The sequence below is a fragment of the Euprymna scolopes genome, chromosome 37 (genome assembly GCF_053919585.1).
Source record: "Euprymna scolopes isolate OS-2025 chromosome 37, ASM5391958v1, whole genome shotgun sequence".
Classification (NCBI taxonomy): Eukaryota; Metazoa; Mollusca; class Cephalopoda; order Sepiida; family Sepiolidae; genus Euprymna; species Euprymna scolopes.
Genome location: NC_136518.1, coordinates 75128505 through 75156174, shown reverse-complemented (window position 1 = coordinate 75156174; position 27670 = coordinate 75128505). Strand labels below are relative to the sequence as shown.

General features: G+C 33.4%; 1 protein-coding gene across 6 annotated transcripts in view; it reads right to left on the bottom strand.

Moving 5' to 3' along the window:
* The window catches only part of LOC145261228 (uncharacterized), a 447422-nt gene that overhangs the window by 386046 nt on the left and 33706 nt on the right, over window positions 1-27670 (bottom strand). For all 6 annotated transcript variants that reach the window (XM_080119597.1, XM_080119595.1, XM_080119596.1 and 3 more), the window contains exons 2-3: window positions 26189-26476; window positions 1232-1306 (exon numbers count right to left, since the gene is read on the bottom strand). In XM_080119597.1, coding sequence (XP_079975723.1) covers window positions 1232-1306; window positions 26189-26476 — 363 coding nt within the window. The remainder of the gene's footprint in view (window positions 1-1231; window positions 1307-26188; window positions 26477-27670) is intronic.

Sequence of the window (27670 nt, the reverse complement as noted above, 5' to 3'; positions counted from 1 at the left end):
TCAGATAACTAGGCCCCAAGAGTCTGTTGGTGTATTTAAACTATATATCCTTATCTGGATATATACAGGGTCAGTACTTAGGATAACACCCCTCTAATCCCATGGATAGGTAAAGAGCTTAAAGAACCTCCCACACCTCCTGTAATGAAAGGAGATAAGAAATAAGCTAAGAGTAACTACTTCTAGGGATGTGGTGAGGCAGGAGAGGAGGGTTAAAATAACAACTTTCTTACATGAGAGATTTAAACATCCTCTTCAACATCCTGTTCTTATCTTATTTGAATCCAACATAAATTTCCTACATTTTTCTTTTAGAATCATACTACTACTACTACTATTACTACCTTTATTAATGTTGCTACTAATTTTATTACTACCACTACAACCATTATTGCTTTTACTCTGTTAATACTACCCACTAATTACTACAGATATATATTAAAGAAATATTGTTCCTCTTTCACTCTTGGTCACTAACAACCCTACCGTGGCCCCTCCTGTAAATAACTGATTTTAAAATAGAATCAGAGAAATGAATAAAAATATCTGGAGGAACCTAGCACAAGCTCTCAGATTTTTATTGATGGAAAATGGTGATGTTCTGTTTCAGGAAGCCATCCTCCCCGGCATTGCTTTCTCTTTTTAGAGAGAGATTTGTTTATTATAAGTCGTCAGAGTCATCCCCACCACAGAATTCTAATAGGGAAAATCACGGCAACTTTTGCAAATATCCAGGTTGACCCTTTTTTTAAACGGGCGGGGGGGGGAGGGAGTAATCTGGATTCTGCACTGTAAATTAGACTCATATCACGTTAAGTCTTGGGAGGAAAAAAGGGAAATATCATCTGAATTGAGATTTTCTTTTCTTTTTAACGATGATTCTATGTTCATGCAATGTACTCAGGTGTTTTCTTGGATGCAAATTTATCTTCACTTAAATTTTCCAGAAGAATTCTCAAAAACACTTTTATATTTTGCAAAAACAAAAAATCACTTAGTGCTTCCTCTCTTCAGATAAACAAAATAAAATATAAATAATAGGTAGAATCTGAATTTTAAGATGCAAAACATTCAATGTATTTTAGATAATATTAATAAAAAAATATTTTAACTTTAAGCTGGAAAAAAAAAATTATATAATTTATTTTCTTTCTTTTATTGATAGTAATTTAAAAGCATTGAAAAAAAAAAAATAAAAAAAAAAAAGGAAAAAAAAAAAAGAAAAACTTACCTGTACATCTTGTGAATGTTCTCCACCGTATGGCAAACGATTCCGAGGGAATAAATTTTTCTGATAACGTGAAAACTGGGGGGAAAAAAAAAAAATTATTTTATTCATCAAACTTTTTTTTTTAAATTTATTTACTAGCAGGTATACAGCAATAGTTATCAGTTTTGAGAGTTCTTAAAAATGCAATATATATATATATATATATATATATATATATATAAAAAATTATATAAAAATATAGTAATAATATATATATTAAAAATTATATAAAATATAGTAATAATATATATATATATTACAAATTATATAAAATATAGTAATAATATATATATATATTAAAAATTATATAAAATATAGTAATAATATATATATATATATTAAAAATTATATAAAATATAGTAGTAATAATATATATATATATTAAAAATTATATAAAATATAGTAATAATATATATATATATATATATATATATTAAAAATTATATAAAATATAGTAGTAATAATATATATATATATATTATAGGTATATTTTAAAATAAATATTAATGATCATTTTTATATCTGCAGATATTAGTATTTTATGCTTATGCAATCAGCAGTGTAGAAAGTGATAATTACTGTTGGTCAGGAGATTCAAACTCAGTTACAAAGTTACCATCGACTTTGTAGGCTAGCATTTTACCTAAAGGCCACCAGTAATTACTACAAGAATTGAGGGAAATCAAGTGTCTATAAATGCGAAGTCGGCGAACATACGTAGTAAACAGTTAGAGAGTATTCACTGACAGGAAGTCAGAATGTTACATTCACACTAAAGTTGACTGCTTTTTCTTAATTCCCTAAAGAGAGCTCAACTTAATCTGATCATCAATGCAGATAAAAAAATCCATGGTAAAAAAATTTACACATGACAAAACCATCTGAAAACTAAGATTTTTTAAAATATACTTTAGTGGGTAAAAATAAATGCTGATTGCTGCTAGTGATAATGCATTGCTCCTCGTAAAAGTACCCTGCATGCATGCAGTGGCCCTGCTGTTTTAATAGTGTTGGTGACGACGGCTCTCCAAATTGTACAGTCATAGTAATCTCGAGAAGACAAGTAAAGACGGTAGTTTCCCATTATTTTCTGTTTTGATTCGTATCTACCTCCTGTGAGTTAAACATGCCCCCCAGATACCAACCTGGATATTACTATGATTTGCCGTGGTACATATAGTGCCTAGCCTTCCCAAATGGTCACCCATCTGGTACTGGTCAGGCTCATTGTTGCTTAACTTCGGTGATCTGGGGAGAACCGATGTGTCAATGTGATTGTGCCGTATATGCTAGGGAACTGATAATGTCTAAAACATTTAACTTTCATAGCTTATGCTGACGACATAGTGGGTAGATACTCCAATTGTTGACAAAAGAGTCAGGTTTCAATCTCTCAGCTTAAAGCACTTACCCACCTAGCCATACTGAAGAAGTGTGATACAGTGAAACAGTCATTGGATGATTCCTTTTTACAAACTTGTCCACATAGGACTTTTTTTTTACAAACTTGTCCACATAGGACTTTTTTTTTTTACAAACTTGTCCACATAGGACTTTTTTTTACAAACTTGTCCACATAGGACATATAGCACTAAGCATTTTCAAAACTGAAAATTGGCCCAATTTTCTATCAGTTTTGAAAAATTATATTTTGATAATAAAAGTCATTAGCTTCAAGCATTAATGCAAAACTTTAACCAATAAAAAGACTTAACGTTACTTTGTTTATTTTTTATCACAACAGACCTTACTTGCATTGATTTCCTACTGCACTGTATTGACATTAGTAACACTGGAAAGTTTTAATACTGTTCTGATATGGGGTTTACATACAAAGTGTTCAACAATATATTTTGCAATAAAAATAAAAACCCTAATATAAAATAAACTCAAATAGAATACCATCAAAACATACTAAACATATTCAATAAGCCGTACCTAATATAATTACAAAATTTGCTACTAGATGATAATAATAATCATCCTCATCATATTTGGTTTCACATACGCTTTACAAGCTGGTATGTGTTTGACAAAGTTGTATTTTCCAACCTATCACTGGACAAGTATTTATCTCAAAATCATCCTTACCACTTCCCCACCTGTTTTTCTAGACCAACAGACTAATACTTCAACTGCTCTATACCTATTATACACGGCATAATCATACTGATACACCAGTTCCAGTTAGATCACCAAAGTAAAGCAACGTTGAGCCTGGTCAGTACAAAATTGGGTGACCATTTGAGAATTCCAGGTGCTGTATGTGCTCTACGCTTATCTTGACATTGTTACCAGTTGTCTAGCACTTCTCCTTGCCACTGGACTCAAATAGTGCAGATTCAGGAATAGTGTGGTTAGAGATTGTGCAACCCTTGCTTCACAATTACTCACCCAGATACCCTTACAAAGATAAGCTACTCTTAAGGGGTACCCATTGTCTCTTGAGACAATGTAGGCATCGATCATCTACACTTATCAATTGAAGAACTATCATGCATTCTTTTAACATGACCATACCAACAAAGTTTCCTGCATCTTCCTATATTATTCAAATTTAATCATCCTTTGAGGTTATCAGATCTAAACCTGTCTTTAAGACAGGTTACACATCCATGGTGTCATTTCCCGTTCAAGTCTCTGCATGTAATGAATGTTCTTTAGCCTCACTGACCAGATTCCACTTGTAGACAACGCTCCTGATAGACTCTTCTGTTGGTCAACAATGGTAAAGATCTCCTAGTTAGTGATGGTTAGTAATAAATCCATTCAAGACCAAAGCTTGAAACTACAACTAATATAAATAGAAGAACCAAGTGAAAATAAAGCCAAGAACACATCTGATGATCCACTACATCAGAAGTGCTTGTAGGATAAACTTTGAGCCCTTTTGCCACACATTAGACCCAAAAACAAGCAGAGAGAGAGAGAGAGAGAGATTTTCAAGTAACATTTCTAAGTTTCAAGTTAATTTTGCTAAGTGCTCCAAAATTCATGAAAAACCAGAAGCTGCAAGAAAATAAGTACAAAAAAAGGAAAGACAGTTTTCTCTCTCTCTCACGTTATTTATTTATTTTTTTAAATAAACTTATTCTTTTCTCCCCCAATCAATGTCTTAAGAATTTGCAATCGGAAAAACGAAATGCAATGACTAAAAGGATTGCCAATAAAAGAGTTTCACGGAAAGTGTGTATTTCAAAGATGAAAGGGAAGATTTTTCTTTCAATTTTCCTTTTAAGAAACTTTAAATTCTAACACATAAGACATTTAGAAAATGTTAACAGAAAACTTCAAAATTGTCAGAAAGACATGTAATTAACAAAAAGTAAATAATGCTAGCGTCTGATAATGTTGGTTTGTAGGTGATATATATATGCCAGCAAGTAAACCTGGCGCTGCTCAGCATTATCTAAATACATTTTTTATTGCAACTATTTTTCTTCTTATATTTTTATTTTATTTTATCCTCGATTTTATTCTTTATTTTCAATATCTTTTATTATTTTTCTAAATAATTTTATATTTTTTTTATTCGTTATTTTTTATTGTTTATTTTACTTTTATATTTTTTCATATTTTATCATTTTATTATATTACTAGCGAGGGTATCCGGCATTGCCCAGATGTGGAGAGGTGGTGTAGTAAGGGTATTGAGCAAGCCCCAAGCATAAAAAAAAAAAAAATAGACACAGTAGGCAACTGGGGTGGAGAAAGGTGTAAAAAAAAAAAAAAAAGTAAGCAGGAAGGCTCGAACTTGTAACGCAAAGGAAGAAAAGAAATTGAATAAAAAGCTAACTGCTTAGACCTAGCACCCACCGCGACATATGATGTTGCCGGCGTTTGAAATAAGCTTAGTCATTGCAAGGCGTATGATTACTTTACAAAAATGTCAACGCAAAAACTGACTCGTCCTTGTAAGAACGGCCCAGTTGATGGTCAGAGAATTAATCTTTTTGGCCAATTTTTGGACATTTGTCGTTTGAGAGATTTATCTTTCTAATGATACCAATTTTGTCAGTGTTCATCGCGTGTGTCGAAAGTTTTTGGCAAACACACACATTTTGCCTTTTAAATTACAGAAGATTTATTCCTTTATAATTTTAAACTTATACTTCGTTTAGTACAACGTTGTAATTCGAATACCCCTTCTAACATATACGGACATAGCATCTGTCCCCTATTTACAAAAAACAAACTTTTTGTTATACCTCCTAACTCCTGATTATAAGAGCATTTACCTTCACTTCCTTCAATATTCTTCCCGATAGTATAAATGCATCTCCACATATGCACATATATATTGAACACGTGCCCCATATTCTAACCATGGCAAACACAGTATCCACCTTAGATACAACCTATCTTCACTTTGTAATATCAGCAATCTTCTTCCTCTATCGCATTAATTACTATAGTTCTCCCATCTCCCTCCCTCCACAACCTCAATGTATTACTCTTTTCCTCTCACACCCCATTATTTCGCTCCTGATGTAGTTATCACGATACATCACATCTTTAATATGTTACCTACCATCGTCTCTCCTCTTTTGATGAGAAGCATTATGCTTCAAAATACCTAGGTATAAAAAGTTTACTTATCCCACACTTCTAATTGATGTAACATCAATATTGAATAAACGATTAAATCTATACACATTAGTATGCATTTTTATATTGTTTTTTTCTCATTCTTCATCTTCTATATAAGCTCCAAAGCAATTTGTTGAGATTTGCATTATCCTGATAAGTCTCCTCTTAAAAAATCTATCTAATCTTTCAACTCTCCCTATATATATACATATCTATACAAGTGAACGTGTCTGTCTGTGTACATTTCCCTACGCAATAACTCTGTCAATTTTAAGTCTACAGACTCGAAATTTAATATACAGGGTACTGAGATTTGGGAAAATCTTTGAGATTGGTTTTCGGTTGGCTGTTAAGGGGTCAAAGTTCAACGATTTGACCTTTGAGAACTCTATCAAACTCCTCCGACAATTTTGAATATAAACACTTGAAATTTTAGATATAGGTTCCTTGGACATGGATCTAACTTAATAACTTGATTTGAGCCCCAAACAATAAATGTTAAGGGGTAATAATAGGGGTCAAAGTTATAAAAATTGACCGCTTTTTTTTTTTTTTTTTTTTTTTTTTTTTTTGCTCAACATACACTTCCAAACACCCGGGCTGAAATGCTAGTGTATATATATATATATATATATATTGTGTGCTTGTTGTCTTGTAAAATAAGAATGTATACAAAAGTATTAATATATATTTAGAAATGTGTATACTTTAATAGAGAAACTACTAGAAATGTACACACGAAAACACTATAGAATCAACAAGACTAAAAAAGCCTATAATAATAAAAATATTTTTTGTTCCATAAAGGCATTAAATTTTATTAGACAACAACAACCCTAATAAACACGAGAGAGAGAGAGAGAGAGAGAGAGAGAGAGAGAGAGAGAGAGAGAACTTCTTTCAAATAATTATACCTTTTTAAAATGAAGGTACTTGTATCTTTGTGACAAGAATTGCTTCTTCTTGACAGAAGTTTGTCATCTCTTCAGTGCGGCTATGTACACGTAGGTGGCTCTTTAACTCATGAGAATTACGTTTGAGAATTCCTCCAGGACTGAGACAATTTTTATTTTCCTTCAGGAACGAGACTATTTTTATTCTCATTTAATTAACCAATATTAATTTTATTTTTATATTTATTTTTGTCCCTATCTTGTGTGCCATTTTTGTAGAGGTGGGGGGAATGGAATTTACTCCCCATTAAAAGCCAGCAATGTCACTAACTCTGCCCTCGCGGGGAGTTTCATTATTATTATTCAAAACTATCATCTTTGTTATTAATACTTTACTGTAGTAGTATTATAACTTAAATTATTTTTACCATTTAACAATTTTGTTTCAATTTCATTATACATATTGAAATCAATTGCGTCTCTTTTTTGCTGTTTGAATTAAACACTAATATGTTTCAACATTTAAAAAAAATAAAAATACATTTTTCTTCCACAAACGGCTAAAATAATCCACGTGAACTCTTTTGAACATATTGCTAGGAATAAACGTTGTCCATACTACAAATTTTCAGTTTTTTCAACGGCTTTCTTTTTCATTTCAATACTTTTTTGTGACCAAGAGCGGAGGTCCGCTTGAAATATAAAAAAATAACAATAAAAATATTAAATACAAAAAGTAACATCGTCTTCATGCTTCCAAAACCCCCTCATAACCTTTAAATATATATATATATATATATATATATATATATATATATATATATATATATATATATATATATAAGGAGGAGGACTGGCAAGAGTTGGGAGAGGGGAAATACATGTAAATAAAAAAATAAATGGTTGTGCATCAGCATATGTTTCCTATTTATATTAGTGTGTATCGATTTCTTTATCCTTTTAGTTGGCAAGGAAGCAGTGAAGGCGTTAGGTTCCATTTTTTTTATTGCGCTCACTCTTTTCCTTCCTTCTACCTAAAAACTCACCCCTCGTTTCTTCAGGGAGTTTAGGAGAAAAATGTTGGGAAATTCAGAAAGATTTTTTGCTGGTTATTACTGGAAAACAAATTGCACACAAAAGTCACACAAAATATTTGCTAGATAAAGTAATAAATGACATTACAATAGAGAAGTGAGGGAAGGGGTTTAGCAGGATAATGATGATAGCGATGATGATCATTATCATTATCATCACCTAAAAGAAATGTGTTTGTTATTGTTGTTGATGGTGTAGGCTGAACACAGAGAAAAGGGCAATAGGCAAAACACAGAGAAAAGGGCAATAGAAGGGCAATAAGCAAAACACAGAGAAATGGGCAACAGACTAAACAGAGAAAAAGGCTAAAGACACAGAAAAGGGCAATAGAATTAAAATAGAAAAAAGGAAAGTTTTATGAAACAGCAAAGAAGAAAGAACTGAGTTGGACTAGAGGAGAGGTAAGCTGGTAGAGGAAAGAAAAAAAAATAGTTTGAAATGGGCAAATAAGTGTTTATTTATTCTTTCCGAGACAAAAGCAGGTTTATTTTTTAATCAATTATTCTTTTACCTAACAAAAATTAACAAATATCTTGTGAAGTTATACAACAAAAAGCAATATCTTTTCAGATTAGAATAATAATGCTCACCTGATAACGATTGGATAACATAACATACAAAGAAAACCAGATACTTTGGTCTGATGCCCTTATTTACCCCGGAAATTAACAACTTTCCCTCCATGTGCCCCTCAAACAATAATACCAATAGTTTGTTACTCATTTTTGATACACCGCCCCCTCAAATGCTTTAAAAAAGCACTTGCACTTATTTATTATCTGTGCATTGTCCAGAGATGAGCGATGTTCTATAAGCCCAACATCATTGTAGTTTCCCTTTGATGTGAATTATCACACCCTCCCATTAACATTTAGACAAATTCATAGCACACAATCACCCATGTGGAGGCCACAAAAACATTTCACACTACACTGTGTATGGACAAAGAGCTTTTGCCAATCATCCATCCGAACACATAAAATTCAATCATATTGATGAGCTGATCATACAGTCATAAAATATTATTGAAAGCACCATAATAAGACTCGTTAGAGTCGGACCAACATCAATAATTCGAGACGATTAATGTCCTTTTGATGTGAAACCATCAATCCTGGCTCTGTGTGTGCGTGTGTGTATGTGTGTGTGAGAGAGAGAGAGAGAGAGAGAGAGAGAGAGAGAGAGAGAGAGAGAGAGAGAGCATTGACACGTTTGAAGCATTCAAGCTAAAAGATAGTTTAATTACCCGTTTACACACATCTTTGTCTATAATAGTTTGTACAGGCTTTGTTCATCTGTATTAATGTATTTGCATGTCTTGAAAAACCATGATGGACTTCCGTCTACGGGGTGGGGAGGGACGAGGAGACAGAAAGGTAGGAAAGTAAGAAAAGAAAAGCGAGGATCACTTCATTAAACCAACACTAGAAATCATCCAATGCCAACCCTGGCTGACTTCGTGTGTGCATGCTGGGAATCTGTGCAAGAAACTGGTAAATCTATCATACAATCAAATTACTCAGATGTGTGACTAGCCTGTGAATAAACCAAAGAGTAATTCCTCGTATCTCTTCTGAAATGCTCCAGGTTTTTATAGCAGAAACCGGAACACAACATCTGGATAGTCACGATTGAAAATTTTCCAAAAGGAAAACAAAAATATCCAGAAAAGAACTGCATACACATCTTTTTAAATTACCGAAAACTGCTCTCACAGTTTTGTTCCAGCGATAATTCGATACTTGAGCAAAAAAAAAAAAAAAAAAAAAAATCATTGGATTAACAAGTAATTTTGAACTAGAAACAGTGGTAAGATTTAATATAAGTCAGGCACAAGGTCAGCAAGCATGAGCAGTTATTTTTAATCAAACCTACCAGATAAACTACAAATTTTAGCTATTGTAATTCTATTTGGTTAGGATTATTTATTTAATGACATAGCAACTCTTTTTTTCGGGTTATTTATATAAAGTTTTTAAATATTATCCATCTATAATATAAAAGCGAAAATATGTGTATGTTTGTGTGTGTGCATTTTTTTTTTGTATGTCTGCCAAAAGCTTTTCTTGGGGGGGGGGGTCGCTCAGGGGTGGTCACTGTTTCTTAGAACTTTTTATATACTCCCTAGATTATAATATGTCCGATTTACGAAACGAGGTCATCTGCATCTTTCTGTTAGAAAATTCGCGCAGTGATTTCATTTTCTCTACTACTACTATGGCGTGATGTTTGACCTAGAAAACCAATTGTTGACGTTCGTTTAACTACCTGCCTTTTTAAACGTTTAATTTCACCCTTCCTCACTTCTCTGCCCGTGTAGTGTCGTGGTAAGTTGTCAGGCTATTCACCTCAGGGCTCCGGGTTCGAGCCTACCTCCCAACCAAATTTTTTTCTTCTTCTTCTTTTACACCTGGGCAACGATGGGTACCCCCGCTAGTCTATAAATATAAAAGCGAAAATGTGTGTATGCATGTATGTATGTATGTTCGCTTTTTGTGTATGCCCAAGAAAGGCTTTTTTTCCGAGAAGCGATCGGGCGACTAACTTCTTAAAACGTTTTATATCCCGTCTAAATAATAATATCTATGAGTTAACAACGGGGGTCGCCTGTCTATCTAATTTGCTCGACTTTGAAAAGATAAATATTCAACATTTTTCGATTGCTGCATGTGCATTAAGCTTTTTTGTATAATAAAAGTGAAACTAATTCTGGCGGCATTTTTCTGGAAATGTCCGAATTTGATCAATGTGGAGTTTCTCCTTATATCAGACAATTGCTATTCAATTTGGATAATCCCCTTTTTATGGGGAGTTGATTTTCCCCACAACATCTAGGGAAAACAAAAAAAATTTTAAATCCTGCCCTGCAGTAAATAAAATACTGCCACACAGTCAAAGTTGACCTAATTAAATACGGGCACCTGCCAAGTTTTAATACTTAAATAAATTCAAACATGTTTCCATTACTATTTCTTGGTGGCCCAGTGGTTAACGTCGCACGTTTTTCTTTCACGCTTTAATTTCCAACTTTGACTCAAGAGTTCGGGTTCGATCCTTCATACTTACTTACCAAAACTTTTTATTTTACCCCCCCCCCTCTAGTCTATATATATAAAAGCGAAAATGTGTGTGTGTTTGTGTTTTGTATGTCTCACAAAATCTTTTGACACAGGCCACGGATTTTCACCAGATAGTTATCATTTTCAAGCTGGAACCTTCGCCTGACAAATATCGAAAAATTGGCCCAAAACATTAATTCCTTAACCCTAAACTAGCCATTTTTGTACAGGCAGGGGTAGCCAAAAACCGTCCTCTCATGACAAGATGGCTCTACGCATGCGCAAATGACGTCGGAACATGAATCATTTTAAATATTAAAAAAGCCGACCTAATTTTGTCAACGTCCTCTTAGCTCAGTTCATTAGAGTGCGGCATCATTATCTAAAGGTTGTGAGTTCAAATCGTGGTGTGAGGTGTCTTTTTTTTTTTTTTCGATTTTTAAAGGTTTAATGTTGAAACAGGGTTATTTAAGCTATTTTTCACGTATGTTTTTCCCCCTCCCTCATTTTTCAGATTTTTTTAAAGTAGTTTTAACTTTCGTTTTTCTGGGGGTTTTTTTCATCACATTTGCGTTTTCTTTTTTTGTTTTTGTTTTTCTGATTTTAAGAAATTTTAACATTGTTCGTTTGCCTTACGTGAGTTTTTTTTTTTTTGATTTTTTTTTAAGTTTTAACATTTTTTTTTATATAATATTTAAACAGGGTGATTACTTCCCTTATTCTTTTGTTTTGATTTCCCCCCCCCCTCCCCGCCCGAGCACACACACCTCTAAACGCCCAGGCAACGCCGGGTACCCTCGCTAGTATATATATAAAGGGCAAAATGTGTATGCGTGTGAGTTTGTATGTCTGCAAAAAACTTTCGCCAGACGCATCAGAATGTGATGAAACCAGTATCGTTTTGAAGCTCAATCTTTCGAACAACAAATATAAAAAAATTGGTTAAAAAATATTAATTCCTTCACCGTCAACTCACCAGTCTTCTACGCTTTTCTCGCTGACATCTTTGCAAATTATCGTCTCCTTTCGATTGATTATGCTTAATTTCGACATTCACGACTTCAGTTTTGCCATGAACGCATCGGCAAAGACGTCATCTTCTTTTCCTCTTTCGTGTTACGTGTTCGCATCTGCCTGCTTACTACCACTTTTTTTTTTTTGTTTTAACATCTCTTTCCACCCGAGCTGCCTACTTTTTTCAGGCTTCCTTACTTGACACACCCGGGCAACGCCGGGTACCCCGCTAGTAGTAATATAAATATCAATATAGATTAATCTTACTCTGATAAAAATGCTCAATATTCAAGATAGAGCATCAATATATGAGGTGAATTAAAATTACATAAATTATGTCTTACAAATTTTTTTGTTCATAAACAAGGAATAAAAGATAAAGTAAATTATTTCTTTCTCCTCTTTGTAAAAAAAAGTCAAACTTTTGAAACTCCATGAACTAAGGAAACAATTCACTTTATGTTAATCATAATTTGCATAAATTTAACTTCCCCCTCTCACTCTCTCTCTCTTTCTATATATATATATATATTAGCCTGAGTGCCCGGCGATGCCCGGGTATGTGGAAGTGTGTTTAAGGGTGTTGGTTGAGCAAAAAAAGAATTAGTAGTAGACAGGCTCAAACCCATAAAAGGAAAAGGAGATGGAGAAAAGCAAGCGTTCTTATCGATGCGCCCATTGCGATTGTGACGTCACAAGCGATCGAAATAACGTCTTATGCGATGTTGTTGATGCAAAGTTTGAATGACTTGCAAAAATGTTTACGACGAAAGTGACCCCTCCTTTGTAAAAAACGGCCCAGTTAACGGTGAAAGAATTAATGTTTTTGGCCAATTTTTCGATATTTGTCGTCCAAGAGACCGAGCTTTAAAACAATACCAATTTTGTCATGTTCCGACGTGTGTCAAAAGTTTTCGGCAGACATACAAACACACACACTTTGCCTTTATATACATATATATATATATATATATATATATATATATATATATATATATATATATATATATATATATATTCTTTCATGTTATGCATAGAGATACATTCTAGAACTGATAAGTATTTATTCACACATGTGGAAATTCTTAGACACATATGCATAGCAAGTGATGGACTTGACATGTAAACTTGTCCAATAGGCAGCTTATATCAAATAGCGCAACAGAAAAAAAAAAAACTAACAAACAACAATTTTAGTAAGAAAAAAAAAAGTGACCAGGACACAAGCATGAAAATTTGTGAGTAGTCTATTTTAGTCTCCAGGCAACCATTATGTTGATACTCAGTTCGCCCTTGTATATAATTAAGAATAATGCGTATTATATAGACTGCAATGAATATATTTCATGACATCACGGATGTAAGTATGTATATGGATTCTTTCTTAAGCAGAGTTGAAAAATGAGTTTTTCAAAACTATAAAAGAAAGAAATAAGCTTAAGTGAAAGCTTTAGCGGTACACTAATTGTAATTAAATTGATTTATGTATACTTTATGGTTGCAAGATAAATAAAATGAGGAAATGAACACCAGTAAAAAAGAAAGTTTTTTTTTCTCTTTTTTTTGCTTACTAAACATTTAACTGAAACATTACCGGGAGAAAATGTTAGATATTTACACACACACAAACAAACACTAGTAAATTTTACATATGTATGAACATATGTCCATAAGTAAGCTCGTACATGCACACTGATACTCATTAATACAAAATGCACATACACACATATGTTCATAAATACTATATATATATATACACACACACATTTATATGCAGTAGAACCTCGAGATACGGTGGCGCTAGGATACGGCTTTTGTTTTTTTTTTCAGGTTAAGATGATTTGTCTAGGATACGAGGTTTACCCTGGCCCCTAGTTACGGTATTTGCCCCACCTTACGGTGTTATTTATCATCTTATTTGATTATATACATGTGTATCATATACTGTACTGTATTTTGTTACTAATTTTTAATGTTGTATCCCGGAGTTCAACTGAATATATATATATTATATATATATATATATATATATATATATATATATATATATATATATATATATATATATATATATATATATATACATACACACACACACACAATATATATATATAATATATGATAATATATGATGATGATTGCTGCATCTTTCCAGATGATCGCCGTCACACTGAGTTCTCCCAATCTCGTCGCCCATGCCATCTCAGATGACTCTGCACTCCCACCGCAGATTTGCACATATAATATACAAATACATATACATACATGTATATGCTCAAATATATAAACATACACACAATACACATACACAAATATATGCACGTAATACAAGTATATACACATACGCACAGATATCCTGATATATTCATACAAGCAAGGGAATGATAAATCACCATCACCTAAGTCAGACATTCCTATAAAAACAAAAATGTGCACTGAGAAAGAGATTGTTTAGTAAGAAAATCCTATAACTCTCCCCCCTTTCCATACCGACTATAAAACTCTCTAAAACAGTAAAACAATCCATCAACAGAAAATGGTAAGTTATAGGCAAATTGAAAAAAAAAACAAAAAAAAAAACAAGAAAGAAACAGCAATAAATATTGGCAATTCTGACACCATTGTAAAAATATAATAAATAAATAAAAATAAAAAGCAGTTTAATATAAACAACCCAGAAGGAAGAAGGAAACAGAAAGATAACATCAACTCCCCCCCCCTCACATACACTTCTAATTTTTTTTCTTATCATAAACGATTCTGATGATTTACAGGCTTACATTTTTATTAGCATCTGAAGATGACAAGTTGAAAAGCAATTTAAAGCCAAAAGAATAAAAGAGTTGAAGATCTATAGACAAAGATCGGCTTAATCATGCAGGAGTCTAAGAGCAGACAATACAAATCAAATACACTTGATTTTGGAGACAGGCCTGTTAATCTCTGTCCAACCACTAAGTGACCCTTTTATTATTTCTTACTCACTAAAAGTTATAAAGTCAGTCATTAGCAGTAGTAACAACCTGACTGGCTGAGAAACAACAGGTCTCCTAAATCTTAGTACTCTCCCCCATACTTTCCAGCACCATTGCCCACCTACTTAATTTTAATACACCAGCCATTTACCAGTTATTTCTTTGATAAAAAAAAAAAAAGGGACAATGTTTTTCTCTGGAATTTCAGTTACAATAAACCCATTCAACTACAATACTTGGCCTTTTGGCCAAGATCAAAGTGTAGTATCTGTTCTTCAGATGCTGAACTTTCATTTCTTGTTCTCTTTCGGTGGAGGAGCAGTCCTTCACGACTAAGACAATTTGTTATTTTTGTACCTTTTCTCTGCGTTAAAAAACGACCCTGGTGTCTAACTCTGTCCCGTGGGGAGGCATTGTAAATAAGTACAATAAACCCATTCAATATGACAATACTCTCTATTCTTCCAGTCATGGTCTAAATAGTACTAGCAGTTCTAGGTCTTTCCATCCTCTCAGACCTTCCACGGTCATTTTCTGAGGTGCCAACTGAATGTGTACGCTACTGAGTTTATCATTAGCATCATTTTTTTTTTTTTTTTTGTTTTTACTAATCATTACGGGTGATCTTTCAGGGACAAAAACAAGTGATGTTCCATGGAATCTGAGTGACAAGTCTCAACAAACTTCCACTATTATCTTTTGATCACAACTGCTGATCACTTTGCATTATTGCGATATCTGTTTACCATTAAGTCTTTGCTGATAACAGCTATTGCCTTTCTCATGAATTCGAGTAGCAATAACCATCCTTGATATTCTGGTATTCTCCGTGTCCTTCCAGTAGAGATCTGGATGTTACTTTCCATCCTCACAGTACCTTCAATGCCATTTTCAGTAGTAGCAACCCATGCTGTTGTCACATGTTTTATGGAGCTGTGGAAGAGGAATGTCCGGTTATGGGGTAATAACATTACTGAGAAAGAAACCAGAGAGCTGGAGAGTGAAGGAGGAGAAAGAGGGAAAACAAGGGAAGTCATTGGGATTCAAAGACGGATAAAAGATGTGACTCGATTTTAAAAGAGAGTGGGAGTAGAGTAAGAGGAAAGTTCAGGAATTTGGCAAGAAGACATTATCTACTTAGCTTTCAAACCAGTGTGAGTAATTTTTATGCAGATACTCAATGACACAATAATAAGGAATCATTGATGGCAAAGAAATGTCTTAAGATTGTTTGAAATTCAACTCCTCCGAGTTGAATTTTCTAAAATCAAATCACCCTTATCTAATGACTAAGAAAACTTGCATGTCTCAGCCTGCCTTAATTTCAACAAAATCAACCATCTTATCATTCATCCTAAACAAGAACAGGTATACACAGACATGACATTGGCAGAATTATAAAACAGGAGTCCTTATTCTTGGAAGATGGTGCTCCTCGTTAAACTGCTAAAAGCACATGGGCGTGGTTGCATGAAAATAGTATTTAAAAAAAAGCACTTGTCCAAATCAGTCACCAGATATGAACCTTATCAAACACGCCTGGGCTATATAAAACAAAAAACCTTCAGGAAGAGAACTTATAAGATTACTGCATGAAACATGGCAAGAAATCCCTCAAGAAAATGTTTATACTGCAAGTCTGAAAAGGTCATGGCATTTCAAAATACAAAGTATTAGCACATTAATTTCATCAAATAATTGATATTTTATATAAACATCCAAGTTTATATTCACTTCTCATGTACCTCTACATACAGAAAAATAGTCAAAGAAAATATAAGAGATGAAGGAACAGTTACATATATATATATATATGGAGAGAGAGAGAGAGAGGGAGAGAGAGAGAGAGAGAGAGAGAGAGATGTTATTTGTTTTTGTTTTTGCGATACGTTTTGAATGAATTCAATTATTTATGAAAGTGCATTTTTACCTAAATGCTAGTTGGGAATAATTTTCCCTTTACCCAATTTGGTACCGCCATATGGGGAGCGGCATATATATTGTTTTTAAAATATAATTATCCACTGATACGTGTTTCATCGTCTACATGAATCAGAGTGGCTGAATCTAGCAAGATTCGAAATATTTTAAAAACAATATATATATGTATATATATATATATATATATATATATATATATATATATATATGTTGGGAGGATTAATCGAAATTGGGAATCGGAAAAATCAGAACTCTTGTGGTATCGGAATCGGTACCAGAATCAGAAAAAGAAGCCTAATTTCCTATTCCAAAAACGATTCTTTGCATTTTTTGAAAACTTAAGCTTCCATTGCTGATAAATACTTACTGTTTTTAAACAATTAGTAAGACTAAAATTCCATAGATCATAATAACATAAAAATACGATGTAAATGTATTTTATTTTCGTAAAATAAATAAAACAAAAATTGAAACTTTACTGTAAATTCGCTAGGTACACTTTAAAAGAATGCAGTTTAATTATAATGCTCCGAAAAAAAAATACTTTAATAGTCCAATAAAATATTTTTGTCAAGGAAAATACTATCAAACATTATTGATAATTAAATCCAAAGTATAATATAAAAAAGTATTTTTTAATCTTTTAAACTATTTATTTTATGCTCTCAATTTTTGTCCAGTTTGGTTTTGTCAGGTAGACTTTTGTCTGGTCCCTCATCTAGCATTTGCAAATATTACAAGGTGAGGAGGCAAAACATATGAGTAAATGTGGACTTGAATGAGGTATAAATCAATTTGTGAATTTTCACACCTTCGTGTGAAATAACGTTTGGCTCAATTCTTTGATTCTACCTGTATTTATTAGACAGAAATTCCTGTGACTCCTTAGGCAGTCAAAGTAATCCAAGCTTTCAGCCTGAAGGCAGATCAGCCTCCCCATCACATGTCTGTATACAGATTGTAAAACAAAATTAAGATTGTTTGAGATGGATATAGAAAGCTATAAAATCGAGACTACTAATAAAAATTGATTCTTTGGGCAGTTTATTTGTCAGTGTTCTACTGACTAGTCCGGCACGAAAGACTGAAAATTTGCCAAATGTACGTTAAACATTATTCTAAAGACATTTAAATTGTTTTATGAATTAAAAATTAATTACTAACATTTTTACAATTATTTTTCATATTTAAACTTATATTTTAATGAATCCTTGTAGAAATAGAATTCCTTTTTACTATAGAAAAAAAGCTTATAAGGATTATTATTAGTATTATTTTTTTGTTGTTGTAAATTAACACCTTCAGCTAAGTCTCCCTTCTCCCCAAACAAAACGAGATTCAACCCTTTTAAAAGATTACGTGTTAACATCCGGAAAAAAGTAAATTATTTAAGAATTTAGATGGGAGGGTCTGCTTCACATATTAATTTAATGTAAAATGAGTTTCATTTACGAGACATTGTAGCATTTTAGAGCAGTTAACCAAAACGTATTAGTTTTCTCTAAGAGAAAAGGCACACACACACACACACACACACACACACACACACACATATGTATATATTAGTGCTAATCAAAACCCAAACACCACTTGAGGATAAGAATTAGTGGGTTCGTCAGATGAACGGTAAGACAACACCTTAAGGATTGGATACGATGGTTGAAACTGGAAAGAATTTCATTATTTAAGACGACGGCTCATATGTGTAAAAAAAAAAAAAAAAAAAAAAAGAACTGGAAGAAAATCCAATGTAGAACGAAGAGTTACTGAAGAAAAGAGTTATTATATTAAAAGGAAAAAAGGAGAGGAAGAGAGGTGAGACAAAGAGCAAAAAACTAGATAGAGAAAAAATAAAAATAAAAAAGAGAGAGAGAAGAAAAATGAGGGAAAAGCAAAATCAAAAAAGACTAGTAAGAATAAAAATATGAAAAGAGAAAAGGTGCGTAAAAGAGAGATAAAGTGTGTGGGTGTGCGTGTGTGTGTGTGTGAGAGAGAGAGAGAGAGAGAGAGAAAGAAAGGGTGTGTGTGTGAGAGAGAAAGAAAGGGTGTGTGTGTGTGTGTGTGAAAGAGAAGGAGAAAGGCTGTGTGTGAGATGGAGAAGGGAAAAGGCTGTGTGTGTGTGTGTGTGTGTGTGTGTGTGTGTGTGTGCGTGGGAGGGAGAAAGGCAGTGTGGGTGCGTGAGAGGGAGAAAGGCAGTGTGTGTGCGTGAGAGGGAGAAAGGCAGTGTGTGTGCGTGAGAGGGAGAAAGGCAGTGTGTGTGCAGTGAGAGGGAGAAAGGCAGTGTGTGTGCATGAGAGGGAGAAAGGCAGTGTGTGTGCGTGAGAGGGAGAAAGGCAGTGTGTGTGCGTGAGAGGAGAAAGGCAGTGTGTGTGTACGAGGGAGAAAGGCAGTGTGTGTGTGTACGAGGGAGAAAGGCAGTGTGTGTGTGTACGAGGGAGAAAGGCAGTGTGTGTGTGTACGAGGGAGAAAGGCAGTGTGTGTGTGTACGAGGGAGAAAGGCAGTGTGTGTGTGTACGAGGGAGAAAGGCAGTGTGTGTGTGTACGAGGGAGAAAGGCAGTGTGTGTGTGTACGAGGGAGAAAGGCAGTGTGTGTGTGTACGAGGGAGAAAGGCAGTGTGTGTGTGTACGAGGGAGAAAGGCAGTGTGTGTGTGTACGAGGGAGAAAGGCTGTGTACGTGTGCATGAGGGAGAGAGGAGATGTGTGTGAGAAAGAGAGAAGGTGAGGTAATATCCTCCTTTTTTTTTTTTTTAAATAGGAATAAAATCTTTCTTATAATCGAAACATCTGAACATGTTGTCAGCCAATTTTCGTTGATATGAAGAAACCAGAAATATTTGGATAAAATACGTTTTTACCATGAACACAAACAAGGAGGAGGAATTAAAAAAAAGAACATCAAAAACGCAGATCAGTTAAAGATGATGATAACGACACGAATTGAAGAACAAAGGGGAGCAAGGATATCGCAAGCGGACAGATTTGTGAAAAGTGAACATTTCTAATGAAAACATGCGCCCGCGGCTAGGGTTGCGAGTTGAAATTGGTCATGCATGTTTTCGCTGGAATTCGCTTAGAAGTTAGATTTCAAAATAAAGTTATCATAATGATAAAAAAATTTAAATTATCATCGGAAAAGAAAATTAGGCTGGAGAAGAAGGAGGAGGAAAATGGTTGGAATCAAAAGAATCTGGTTTCAAAAAGGCTCCATGAAAATTTATCGATTTATTTTATCAAAAGAACTTTCACAAGAGGGAAATAAAGATTGGTGATAATTACCTGCGATAAAAGTGACAAGAATTCCAATGAACTCTGTTCAGCTTAAATCTACATGTGTGTGTACGTGTACAGTTATGCATACAAACCAGATTGTAGGATAAAATTAAATCATGTATTCCCAATGAAATAAAAACAAACAAGAAGAACGAATATTCTTACGTACATTTGTCAATCAGCGCGTTTAGCTACAAAAACGCCAACGTGAGTTGTGGCAGACCAACAAACTATGTTAAAACAGACCAAATGAAACGCGATTTCAAACATAAATATACTCGACCAAATAATAGGAGAGAGTCACTTATATAGAGGCATATACAGATCTAAAAATGCCATTTCAAACTTAAGCGTGACAGACCAGTTGATAGATTTACAGATTTTTAGACACATTTAAAATAAAACATGTCCATTCAATCGGCAAATTAAGCTATAAAAATGCAATTTCAAACATTAATGTAATCAAATGTTCACCTCTCTATAAGAGGCAAGAGCCTCTTAATAAAGATTTTGAGATGTATCTTAATAGTTTCTTTCCAAGAACTTCTAATCTGTGGAACAAATTATACTGAGACTGCTTCCCTACTGACTACAAAATGATCGTTTATGTTTCTGAATTTTTTTAGATGAGTATTGTAATTTGTATGATTTAAATTATTCAGCTTACTGTTTTCATCTTGAGTGTTATTCACGCAACGTTTTGGCCGAGGTAGCGTCTGACCTTCTAATGGTGTATCTTGTCGAACTCAGGAGTCGTTCTATTGAACTCTGAGAATCTGCACAAAAACCTTTATTTAATCCACAAGGGTAGCATGTTCTTGTTCTGTCAGCCATAACTGGATAGAAGTCTTAATTTACAATTGTATTCTTCGTATCACCCACATTAGGATTGAACCTTTAACTTCCAAAAGAGTGTCACTTACAACTGAATTTTACCTAGCACGCTATTAGTGTTCAAGTCTAATGTCAACAAACATTCATTAAATCATCCGCTGAACTAATCAAACATAGTTCTTAATTCTTTTATAGTGTTCCATCATGCAACTTTCTTTTTTTTTTTTTTTTTCAAAGTCATGTTCACCCCAAACAAGACATGTTGCAACTTTGGCGTAAGGGGCTACTATTTGGGACCAATTTTAGACGAGATGAGCGAGATATTGGTTTATATTACATTTAAACTTTTTCATCTCAGTATGGTCAGTGAAGCAGGTAACAGGGAGGAAATTCCAAAGTCTACCAACCCTAGGGAATGAACTAGAGCAGAAAGAAGGCTTTATGGCAGTGAACGGGTGGGATTTTGCTGCTAAACAGGTTTGCTGAGGTCATGTATTAGTGATGGGACGATTCTAGTATTTTTCCTCGATTCCGATACAATTACCAATTCCGATCCTTTATAAATTTCTAAATATTTAAGTATAGAGTTGTTATTTTTTCCCCCTGATTACCGTATGCATGCTAAATATGGAGATATTTTCTTAAACAAAGAAATACACTTGTGGGATATCATCTATCGATTTTAGTTTTACTAGAAGTTAAAAATTTATAAATATTTATTATCTTATAATTATTACCAGCAAAGGAAGATTTTGCTTTAAACACATTTAAATACAAAAAGAATCATTTTGGCATCGGAAAATATTCGCAAATTTTTCCGATTAAGCATGCAATATTCCCAAATGTTCCAATTTTTCCAATTCCAATTAATCGTCCCAACACTAGTATGTATGTCGAGGTACAAGTGCAAGGAGTTCATCAGAGCACATTCCATTAAAATACTTGTAAAACAGGTACAAAGATGCAACATTGCGGCGATGGGACAAGAATTGGAGCTTAGTTGACAGCGCAGGACCTATAAGATTGGCGACTCTTATTTTTGGACCTTGTCCAAGAGGGAGAAACTTGTGCTGGATGCAATAGCCCAGATGTGGTAACAATACTTCATGCGTGGGCGAATGGTGGCTTTGTAGAGGTGCAGGATACTCTTAGTCAACTGACAATCTCATTAAACCTTATCCATGAGTGGTTTTTAGCCTTGAAAAGTGAACCATTGGCATAAAAAATAATACAGGATGTGTCCAATCAATTATGACAGACAAATGAAAATATATATATATATATATATTAGTGTGGGAACGATTAATCGGAATCGGGAATCAGAAAAATCGGAAGATTTGGGGGTATCGGTATTGGAATCGGAAAAATTGATGCCTATTTTTTCCGATGCCAAAACGATTCTTCTAATTGTTTTTTTTGTTTTTATTTGATTTTGTTTGAACCAAAATCTTCCATTGCTGGTAATAATAATAAAATAATAAATAGTTATTGATTTTAAAATACCAGTAAAGCTAAAATCGATAAATCATCTTCCACAAGTGTATTTTTGCGTTTAGGAAAATATCTGCATATTTAACACGTTTCTATGAAAATCGGGGAAAATAACAATCTTAAAGTTAAATAATTAGAAATTTATAAAGAATCAGAATCGGTAATTGTATCGGAATTGAGAATTTAGCATGGAATCGGTAATTGTATTGGAATCGTCCCATTACTTATATATATAAAACAGTAGATGTATGTCTGCATAGATTAAAATATATATTTAAGAATATTTTATGACCACTAGTCTATATAAATAAAACAGTAGATATATGTCTGTGTAAATATTTAACTAATAAACTCTTAAACTATTGGTCACATAACACTGGAATTAATAAGAAATACTAATCATACACAAAGGATGGTTTATAACGAGTAAAATCTTTGTTTGGATTGATGAATAACGCATACAGAAATATGTCAGCAAGTTGAAATGTAAAATGTTCATTTCAACTTGCCCAACATATTTCTATTACTTTTGCGCATATATAAATCCATTCATAGCTTGAAGTGGTTTTAGTTGAAATATTTCTTACCTATTTGTCAATAGGTCAAACGGTAGGGAATGTGCCTGAAGCACAAAATGTTTGGGTTTCGCTTTTAGCTGATGGCACTCGAATCATTTTTTTTTAACTTTTGAAATCAGTACTAGGTATTAGGTACAATATAATGTTCAATAGAAAATTTGCTCTGTAATAATACATATGAAATGAATTAAAATATATTTAAGTGTATTTTAAATGCCTGGCAAGGTCATCCCTCTGCTAGACTATCTATATATCTATAAAAGTGAGAATATGTGTGTGAGAGAGAGAACACTTCCCAACCTATGTACTCAACGAATTTTTAGTCTACAGACCTGAAATTTAGTATATAGAGTATTCAGACATGTGGAAAACTTGAATCGCTTTTCATCCGGAAAAAAGGGTTGCTAAGGAGTCAAAAATTAATAATTGGTATGTAGAAGAGTCATTGGATTTTTATCTGTTTGTCAACTTTCACGAATGCACATGCGAAAATCGTTCACATGAGAGATTCCTTATGTTAACAATAAGTAGGTTTGAAACACTTTTTGAAGATCTTGTTAAGCTGGCCTAATGGTTATCGTACTTGATTCACTGTCATAGGTTTTGATCTAACCTAGAGTTTTTTGTTTTTTGTTTACTTAAAGAAGTGAACTGTTTCGAAAATATGCACATATCTCAGTTTCTGTATTAATTAAAATATATTATGCATATTTTACGACTGGGAAATGCCGGGCAAGGAGTCCTGCTAGTACTATATAAAACTTAAGCATGACCGACCAACCAATCGGCAAAGCTTTTCATAGCGATTGAAGGACGTATCTTAAATTAAAGAGCAAAAAGCGTAAAAAAACAAAAACAAAAAAAAAAACAGACAAAACAAAAACAAAAACAAAATAGAGAAAAGCAAATGCGAAATTAAACAAAGAACTGAAATTTCTCTTTTCATGAAAAAGAAGCTGTCAACAAGCCATGTAGGTTTAAAGAAAAAATAAATAAAATGTAAAAAGAAATCGCAAGTTTTATGATCGCCAAAGCGTTTAAAACAAATCAATGGATGTCAAAATTAATGAAACTCACATGTCAGAATTAATCGGAAACAGAATTTTTCATCAATACCAGAGAACCAGGAACTGGGGAGATGGGTTTTGGGCGCGGATAGACATGGATCACGTTTCTCGGATTATGAGTTCAGATCAAGCATTAAAATAATTGATGCTCCTATATATGGAACATATACGTCTACATGTCAAATCAATTCATCCAAACGTATATAGGCTTACAGCATTATCACATTAAAACGCCAGTCATTCACGGTTTGTTATTACTGCATATATTTAATGCCCAGCACGGCGATTGAACTTGCTGCATCTAGTCAATAAAAAAAAAAACAATGCTTTGCCTATTAATGTTAGATATTTGAATTTGAAATAGATTTTACTCATCAGCTCTATGTACTCGACTGAGCTCCAATTTATATCCCTCCTCCTGTAAACGCTCACAACAAGTACTTGTCTAACCACAACAACCATCAGCAATTTATCTCACTATCTGTGCCGAAAACTAAATGAAAATTCCACGAGCAGTTTTTTTTTTTTCTAGAACTGTAGGGTGTGGCAGAAGTACCTCCCACATTTTAAACTTTTAACTATATGTTGCTAATGAACTTATGCAAGTGTCAATGACGTTTACATTTAGCTGATAATTTGCCATTTTTTTTTTCCAGATACCCTCATCAGGCAATATGGTTTGGATTAGTGCACATTGTGCTTTTACTGTAGAAATGTTTTTGAAGAATGGTGAACCTATAACTGCAAACACAGAGAGCTTTTCGAGTTCATTACAAGTTAGGATGGCATGATGCTGTTTCAGATAGAAAATCAATACAGCTATGGGTTGAAAATTTCAGAGCTACAAGTTCGGCATTTAAAAGAAAGCCCAATGGAAGGCCTTGAAGTGCTCGAACGTCAGACAGTATTCAAGCTGTGAGACATTCTGTTATTTAGTCTCCTACACGTTCAACTCGCAAACATGCTTTGGCCTTGGAATTGTCTGATCGAACAGTCAGAACAATTCTACACACTGATATGCAGTTCCATCCATACAAATTAATGATTGCTCATAAACTGTACAAGTACAACTGGGAAGGTTGCATGTCAAAATGTAGGAGATATTTCTGCCGCATCCGATATTCAATGGGGATTGATCTCGCTGCAGCTAGTAAATAGAAACCAATGCTTTGTTTATAATTGTAAGATTTGATCATTCATTTGCTGATTTGAAATAGGTTTTACTCATCAGCTCAATGTGCTCGACCGAGCTCCAATCTATGTCCCCCCACTCCTGTAAAACGTTTTCAACAAATACTCGTCTTACCACAGAAGCCATCAATAATTTCCCTCACTCTCTATTTTTGTCTAAAACTAAACAAAAATTCCATAGGCAGTTTCTTTCCTAGAACTTTGGATTGTGGGTATATACTAGTATTGGGACAATTAATCAGAATCAGGAAAATCGTAACTTTTGGGTGCATCAGATTCGGAATAAATTTGGGCTTAACTTCCGATTCACAAAACAATTCTTTTTATTGTTTATTTTGTCTATGCTTAAAACTTAAATTTTTCCATCGCATAAAATGATAAATACTTATTGATTTATTGAACTACCTGTAAAACTAGAATCCATAGGTCACCATTCCCACAAGTGTATTTTTTATGTTTGCAAAAATATATGCACAATAAAAATATTGCACGGATTTTTATGATAAATCAGGAAATTAGTAATTAAAAAAGAAATAATGCAAAAACTCTATAGCCAAATATTTATAGATTTAAAAAGAATCAGTAATTGCATTAAAATTGGAAAAAATTTTAGAAATCGTCCTATATATCTTTTCCCAAGCATACAAGTGCATTATGTTAAACAATAGATTGAATAGAATTTGAAACCGTTATCACAGATTCCATAATCTGTGCCATTAGCCCTTATATCAATCATCCACTCACTGTTTTAGATATAGAAATATTATCTTAAGTATTTATTCTTAGACTGGTGGTCTCATAATTTTGTTTTTTAATAACCTAACAGTTTGGATAATGTTCGTCATCAGATGACATAGCACCTACAAAAATCCTACGTCTAAACGTACACATAAAAAAAAAAATGGTACTCTGCACTTACCTTGCTATTATTAATATTATCACGTATATGTATATCGCCAACCTTTTTCGGTTTTTTCTTGGTTTGATGTGGTTTTGAAAGGTGTCTTTCCCTGTAGGGCACAGGAGAATTTGGACGGCTATCGCTGTCCGCTGATGCATCATTTCGTAGGCCCTGAGATGTCTGGAGTGGGCTTTGCGGCCGAGATGGCACTGGACTGGTCAGATTTTGTTGAGAAGGGGCTTCCGCTTGCCTCTGTGGTTGATGTTGCTTCTTGTTGATAGAATTTTTCACCGTATTTTGGAAGGACTGCAAGAAAGAAAAGAAAATTTAAATAGGATTTTCAAATAACACGAGAAATATTTCTTTGCGCAATTAAGCAGTAAGAGAAATAAAGACTATACAAAAATACTTACTACCTAATATAGACATATTAATGGTAAGTTATTAATTCTCGCTAACATATAAAGTTACCTTGTCAGATTTTCAATATCAGGCCCAACTAGCATCAAGTCAAACTTTTCTTCTTACTAACCAATGTTCTTTGTTATTATTGTATTTGGAACAGGGAGTTGGAGGAGTTTTCACTCTCACATTCAGATCTACTGAAACACACATCACTTACGCTGGGAAGACTTTATTGAACCTATATAAAGTTATAGTTTCTATCTGTTGTTCAGAAACTCTGTGAGAACTCCCCCCCCCCTCAGAGTCATATATTTGGAAACTAGATTATTACCGAAAATACCTAAAATAAGTATATTTCATTTTAAGCAAAGAGGCTACAATGATATTGTACTAAACATTCACTGAACGGGAATATGTTTTATACAATATTTGATTAATAAATTGAAAATTACAAAAATTATAAAATAAGAAAAGAAATGATAATATGAGGTTTAGGGATTGGAGTAAGATTCACTCATAGGCGATGCTGGAAGGAGGATATAAAACTATAAATTTACTAAAAATTATTTCGGTAAATGTCACAGTTCTCCAAATTCAATCAATTCCAATTATATTCTTGGATCCCACTTCAAAATTGAATATATAAATTGTAAAAAAATAAAAGGTAATATAGTGTTATTTGGTGGTGGGGGCACAGAGTTTCGCATTCAACACCAGTCTATATATATATATATATATATATATATATATATATATATATATAAAGACTTTAACAGACTAACAAAACTGCAAATTCAATTATGAATAAAGTATGTCAAGAAATTTCCTATGAGGAAAAGTGATTTGTTGGCTGAAAGCACATGTATAAATAAACATCTACTCTGTATAGACATGTGTGCATATTATGGAATTCTGCTTAAAATATTTTCTTTTTAGTATGAGAGAGAGATATGGGGGGAGGGAGGATAATTGCAAGCCTAGCTATTTTTTTTTTAAAAAGGTTTAAACTTATTTTCATTTCTTTATGAGTGCCTAGCCCCCACCCATCCCTAAAAATAAAATAATAAAAAACTATACTTGAATAACAGTTTCTGG